This window comes from Solanum stenotomum, chromosome 7 (assembly GCF_019186545.1).
Source record: "Solanum stenotomum isolate F172 chromosome 7, ASM1918654v1, whole genome shotgun sequence".
Lineage (NCBI taxonomy): Eukaryota > Viridiplantae > Streptophyta > Magnoliopsida > Solanales > Solanaceae > Solanum > Solanum stenotomum.
This window is the reverse complement of record NC_064288.1, coordinates 52262562-52269412: the sequence shown is the minus strand read 5'-3', so window position 1 is coordinate 52269412 and position 6851 is coordinate 52262562. Positions and strand designations below refer to the sequence as shown.

The following is a 6851-nucleotide window of genomic DNA, read 5'->3' as shown; positions in this document are numbered from 1 at the left end:
ACACCATAACTATCTGTACCTTTACTCATACTATCCATAACCCAATCACTACTAGCTTTCACACCAGCCCTTGCACTTTCAGAAAGTTCTACTTTGACCCCATTACTTTTGTTATCAGCATTTGCAATGGATGCAACTTGTGCAACTGTCAAAGTTTCACCCCCAAGTTTCACAATTGACTTTCTAAATTCATCCACCATCTTTTTCACTTCATCCAAATGATTCCCTCTTAAAGATTCAGCAGCCATTTCCCAATTCAATGGATCATGAACATTAATTGATTTCTTGCATAATTCCATGGCTACAACTTCTCCATTAACATGTCCATTTTGTGCAATTGATGATGCCATTGGATCAAGAAAATGGCTAGATTTGTAATGGAGAAATTTTACTTAGGAGAAAATGGAAAAAAGATGTTGTGAACTTATAGAACTTTTTGTTGTTGTTGTGGTGAGTATAAATAGAGAGGAACAAATGATGGTTAGGTAAATAAAATATGTGAGAGGGGAGTTGATAGGAAAAGACTAAAATAATGGTCATTGGAAGATTAATAGCATTAGATATAATATATCTTTATTAAATTCTAGATTTTGTTTGAAAGAGACAAATTTTATTTATATTGGTCAATGATATTAAGTATAATATGGTTTTATTAAATTCTGAATTTTGTCTGAAAGAGACAAATTTTTTTTATGTTGGTCAATATTATTAAGTATAATATATTTTTATAATTTTAAATTTTGTCTGAAGGAAAGAAATTTTATTTATATTGGTCAATATTATTAAGTGTAGTATATTTTTATTAAATTCTGAATTTTGTTTGAAAGAGACAAATTTATTTATGTTGGTCAATAAATTAAGTATAATATGGTTTTATTAAATTCTGAATTTTGTCTGAAAGAGACAAATTTTTTTTATGTTGGTCAATATTATTAAGTATAATATATTTTTATAATTTTAAATTTTGTCTGAAGGAAAGAAATTTTATTTATATTGGTCAATATTATTAAGTGTAGTATATTTTTATTAAATTCTGAATTTTGTTTGAAAGAGACAAATTTATTTATGTTGGTCAATAAATTAAGTATAATATGGTTTTATTAAATTCTGAATTTTGTCTGAAAGAGACAATTTTTTTTTATGTTGGTCAATATTATTAAGTATAATATATTTTTATAATTTTAAATTTTGTCTGAAGGAAAGAAATTTTATTTATATTGGTCAATATTATTAAGTATAATATATTTTTATAAAATTCTAAATTTTGTCAGAAAGAGGCAAATTTATTTATGTTGGTCAATATTATTAAGTACAATATATTTTTATTAAATTCTGAATTTTGTTTGAAAGAGACAAATTTATTTATGTTGATCAATATTATTAAGTATAATATATTTTTATTAAATTTTGAATTTTGTCCGAAAGTGGCAAATTTATTTATGTTGGTCAATATTATTAAATATAATATATTTTTATTAAATTTTGAATTTTGCCTAAAGGAAACAAATTTTATTTATATTGGTCAATATTATTAAGTGTAATATATTTTTATTAAATTCTGAATTTTGTTTGAAAGAGACAAATTTATTTATGTTGGTCAATAAATTAAGTATAATATAGTTTTATTAAATTTTGAATTTTTTTCTGAAGTAAACAAATTTTATTTATATTGGTCAATATTATCAAGTATAATATATTTTTATTAAATTCTGAATTTTGTTTGATAGACAAAAAAATATTTATGGTGGTCAATATTATTAAGTATTATATATTTTTATTAAATTTTGAATTTTGTCTGAAGGAAATAAATTTTATTCATACTTGTCAATATTATTAAGTATAATATATTTTTATTTCTAGATTTTGTTTGAAAGAGACAAATTTTATTTATGTTGGTCAATATTATTAAGTATAATATATTTTTATTAAATTCTGAATTTGGTCTGAAACATACAAATTTATTTATGTTGGTCAATATTATTAAGTATAATATATTTTTATTAAATTCTGAATTTTGTCTGAAAGAAATAAATTTTATTTATATTGGTCAATATTTTATATTATTAATATTAATCAGTCAAAATTCAGTATAAGCCAAATTTAAAAACTACTGTATAGTACAAATCAAGTGATTTTAATGTTACTGCAATTTCTTCTTGTTTTTCTTGTTTGTATATTTTTGTAATAGAATATTTTAAAATTTGACCTTTTTAATTGAAAAGTCGCTTCCTTTTTTCGGGCCTTGACCATAATCGCGGAGGGTTGAGGTGTTTGTCCTTCACGTTTGCGGATGGGAAAAGGGCTTGAAAGACCTTTGCATTCGTGAAACTTTGATCGAGAGCACAAAGGGTTAGCTAGTTGGTCTTCGCGTCGTGGGGCTTTGACTACGATTGCGGAGAGCATATATCTAGTAGTTTATTGAATTCTAAAATCGGTGTTTCTTTCCCATTTCACCATTGTTGGACCTTGGGAGCTCTAGGAAGACAATTTTAAAGAGATTTTTCAAGATAAGACTATTGGATAAGTGATTTTAACTCCCTTCCTTTATTACTCACTTATGATTTTGACATCAAAATCTTTGTTTTTAGATTCAAAGTTTGGGGGTTCTCTTGAAATTGAGTTTTTGATAAATTGAAATTTTAAAGTTGATTGCAACTTTTTTTCTTTATGATTTAACGTATGAGTTCCAAAATCTTTGGGAACTTTGATTTTCTATATAAAAAAAATTCAAAATTATCCCTATCCCTCGGTTTAATAAATTGGATCGATTCAAATCCGATTTTCCAAAATCAGTTTTATAGGTATCGATGTTCATGATTTTTTCTGAGGATTTTTTATTTGATTAAATTTTGTGGATTCAAAGATTCATCATAGAGGGAAGACTCAAGTGCCGAGTTGATTTTATTCTCTTTTAAGGCAAGTGGACCTCTTTGACCTTTCGTTAAGTGAAAAAGGTATCATAAGATAAAAGTTTAGACATCATCAAAAAAATGTATAGTATCGTCAAATTTAAAGGGGAAAAAATATCATAAGATAAAAGTTTAATTAATTCTTTTTGGGTACATAAGCATTTGGGGTGATAGGCTATACATGACGAATTTGAGCTTATCGAAAATATGACCTATTGACCTTTGATAGGAGAGTGTGGAGGGCTAGGATTCAAATAAAAGGCAAGTAATACTTAGTTTTGCATTTGGTTTTTCTATTCAGTAGCATTAATATTATTAATATTAAAAATTTGAAAATCTTTCAACAACTTCTTTTATGTCATGACAACTATCTATATATTCTATGTCACAAGATCTGATTCTCATATTGGGAGAGACTTGACACTTTCGTTGAGCCAACATTACAAACAGTCGGAAAGAAGAAAAAAAATTGATATAACTCTAGTAATTCACTGAAAAATTAAGACTTAGACAAACATCTAGCATATTGGAAGAGGAGCACCATTCCAGCTCTTGAGACATTCCAACAATGGATCAATGATTTGTCCATTGCAAAATGCTGTGAATACCTTGTCAATCTCCTCACCGGGCGATCGAATTTTTTCACCTGTCAACACTTCTGTTCCAAGTTCTTGTCTCACCAACTTGTACAATGGATATGATCTGCATTCTGTGATCCTGTTAGGAATTGAAGGGTTTCCACTCTCAAGCATAGCTCTTGCACTCTCAACTTCTTTAGGCAACACAACATTTAATTCTTCCTCGAAAGCTACAATCTTTTGGAAGATTGAGCTGTTCACATTCTTCTCACTTTCACCATTCTTCATTGCATGATCAACAAGGACTTGTCTCAGCTTCTGCATCAAAGGGTAGGTGCAGCTGCAGGGGTCATCAGCATAGGTAAACAAGTATTCCCTTTCCACAACTTGTAGCAATTCCTTTTCGCAGAATCTTGCTGGATGAAGTTCACCATTAGCACCCATTGTCAAAGTCTTTTTGGCTACCTGGCTTACGGTGTTCTTGACAGCATTCTTCAAGTTCTCCTCCAAATGCCTCAAGTCGATAGCCTGGCAAAGCGCAACGAGATAGGTTGATGACATTAGCTTCAAGATGTCCACTGCCTCAGCAGTTTTCCTTGCTGAGATTAAGCCTAAGGAATTCACATCTTGGTTGTGTTGCTCAGCACTTTGGACATGGTTAGTCACTGGATTTGCCAAGAATTGAAGCTCCGAGCAGTAAGAAGCCATCGCGATTTCAGCTCCTTTGAAACCATAGTCCAAGCTTGGATTCCTTCCTGCTGTGAGATTAGATGGCAACCCATTGTTGTAATAGTCGTTAACAAGCTCCGAGAATTGGGCAAACATCAATTTCCCAATTGATGCAAGGGCCAGTCTTGTATTATCCATGGAGACACCAATAGGGGTGCCTTGGAAGTTGCCACCGTGTAAGGCCTTGTTTCTTGAAACATCGATCAATGGATTGTCATTCACTGAGTTGATCTCCCTCTCGATCATCTTAGTTGCAGCACGTATGACTTCAATTTGAGGTCCAAGCCATTGTGGAGATGTTCGGAGAGCATAACGATCTTGCTTTGGTTTTTGAAGAGGATCCATTTCATGGAGCTTCTGAGCTTCCTTGACATAAGAGCTTCCATCCAAAATGTGTTCCATAATAGCAGCAGCCTCAATCTGACCAGGGTGATGCTTCAACTTGTGTGTCAAATAGTCTGTGAATTCGGGCTTTCCGTTCATTACTTCAGCGAAAATCGCTGATAAGACTTCAGACATAACAACAAGAATGTTGGACTCAAACAGGACCATTGATGCCATACCAGAACCAACTGCTGTACCATTCACAAGTGCAAGTCCTTCCTTAGGCTGCAACTCGAAAAATCCACCACTAACACCAGCCACACGGAACGCTTCCTCAGCATTAAGCTTCTCACCATTAGGTCCAACAGCCTTGGAATTAGGCCTGCCAGTGAGCAAACCAGCAATGTATGACAGAGGGACAAGATCACCTGAGGCAGTGACCGTTCCACGGAGGGGTAAACACGGGGTGATGTTGCTGTTAATCAACTTAGTAATTGCTTCCAAGATTTCAAATCTAATGCCAGAGTAGCCTTGAAGCAGAGTGTTGATCCTAACAAGCATAGCTGCCCTTGTTGCTGAATGTGGCAAAGTGTGAGATGATTCTGTTCCATTCCCAAAAACTCCAGCATTCAAGAACCTGAAAAAACAAGTCATAATTCATCAAGATCACATTTTTAGCTGAAATTCGACTAACATGTATCATCAAGTAGAGCGTATGATGTTGATATCACATTGTACATACAAAGTCAAAATTAGTTTTACATATACATACTATAAAACGAAGCATCCATCATTTGAGCACCAACCATATACACATTTAAACGTGTTGTTTTTAATTTGAGATAATGCAATTAATAGAACTTGTTACTTAGCATGCTTTCATCTAATTTAACATCAACTACAATTCAGAATGTTTTAGCTAGTAAACAAGAAAAATAAAAATGTGTTTCATCTTCAAAAGTATAAAAAAAATAAATTGTTTCAATAGAGTTTATTATGTCTATGGCCCAAGGTGGGCCACTCAAGGTAGTCAAAAATGTAAAAAATTATTTGCGTTATTAAGTGTATATAAAAAAAAGTTTTACCTAATAAGTTCCTTTTGAAGGGCACCACCATTTTTTGTTCTTCTATGAGATGTTGCACCAAATCCAGTAGTAACACCATAACTATCTGTACCTTTACTCATACTATCCATAACCCAATCACTACTAGCTTTCACACCAGCCCTTGCACTTTCAGAAAGTTCCACTTTGACCCCATTACTTTTATTATCAGCATTTGCAATGGATGCAACTTGTGCAACTGTCAAAGTTTCACCCCCAAGTTTCACAATTGGCTTTCTAAATTCATCCACCATCTTTTTCACTTCATCCAAATGACTCCCTCTTAAAGATTCAGCAGCCATTTCCCAATTCAATGGATCATCAACATTAATTGATTTCTTGCATAATTCCATGGCTACAACTTCTCCATTAACATGTCCATTTTGTGCAATTGATGCCATTAGATCAAGAAAATGGTTATATTTGTAATGGGAAAAAAATAGTGAAGAAAAAATGGCTAGAGATTATTTTTATTAAAAAAAATGTTGTGAACTTATAGAACTTATGTTTGTTTTTTGTTATGGTAGATGGGATATGTGGTGAGTACATATATAGAGGGGAACTAATGATGGTAGGTAAGCAAAACATGTGAGGGGCTTGCCAAGAAAAGACTAAAATAGTGGTTGTTGGAAGATTAATTATGGCCATCGATTTTAATTATGATTAACGGTTGAGATTTGAGGATGACGTAGGTAATTCATGCAACATGAATAAAATAAAATAAAATAAAATAAAATAAAATTGGGGGTTGGTGGATTGTTGGGAGAAAATGAGGGGCTAAATTGTAATCTTTACATCTTAATATAGATGTAAATTGTAATAAATAAAGAATTATCTAAGAAATTTAATTTGTCTAAATCATTTTAATTAATGAAGTAGCAAAAATAAAATTCATAAAAGCTAGTATAAGAGCACTTTATGAATTAGAACGCCTTAGTTATTTTGGTTTAAAAGTATTTTTATATATTACTCAAACATAAAAACATGTTTAAAAACTTAGTTATTATTTTCATAATGTCAATTAGAGTTGTTTATAGTATTATTTTTTGACTGAGCACAAGGATCAAACAAGAACGCCTCCACAAAAGTTCAAGCCCCCCATTTATATTAAACGTGGGTTTCTCATTTTAGGTGGAATCTCACTTTAATATATTTAAATAAATAAATACTCCCTCGATTCTTTATGGACACTTTTCATTTTTCGAGAG

The 6851-nt window shown here is 31.4% G+C and overlaps 2 protein-coding genes across 2 annotated transcripts in view; both read right to left on the bottom strand.

Annotated features, from left to right (window-relative positions):
• Nucleotides 1-350, bottom strand: part of LOC125870020 (phenylalanine ammonia-lyase-like) — an 11058-nt gene extending 10708 nt beyond the window's left edge. The window contains exon 1 of the mRNA XM_049550390.1: nt 20-350. Coding sequence (XP_049406347.1) covers nt 20-350 — 331 coding nt within the window. The remainder of the gene's footprint in view (nt 1-19) is intronic.
• LOC125871462 (phenylalanine ammonia-lyase) overlaps nt 1-6142 on the bottom strand; it is a 42985-nt gene extending 36843 nt beyond the window's left edge. The window contains exons 1-2 of the mRNA XM_049552052.1: nt 5626-6142; nt 3416-5177 (exon numbers count right to left, since the gene is read on the bottom strand). Of these exons, the coding sequence (XP_049408009.1) occupies nt 3428-5177; nt 5626-6044 (2169 nt within the window). The 5' untranslated portion in view covers nt 6045-6142 and the 3' untranslated portion in view covers nt 3416-3427. The remainder of the gene's footprint in view (nt 1-3415; nt 5178-5625) is intronic.
• Between the last annotated feature and the right edge of the window lie 709 nt (nt 6143-6851).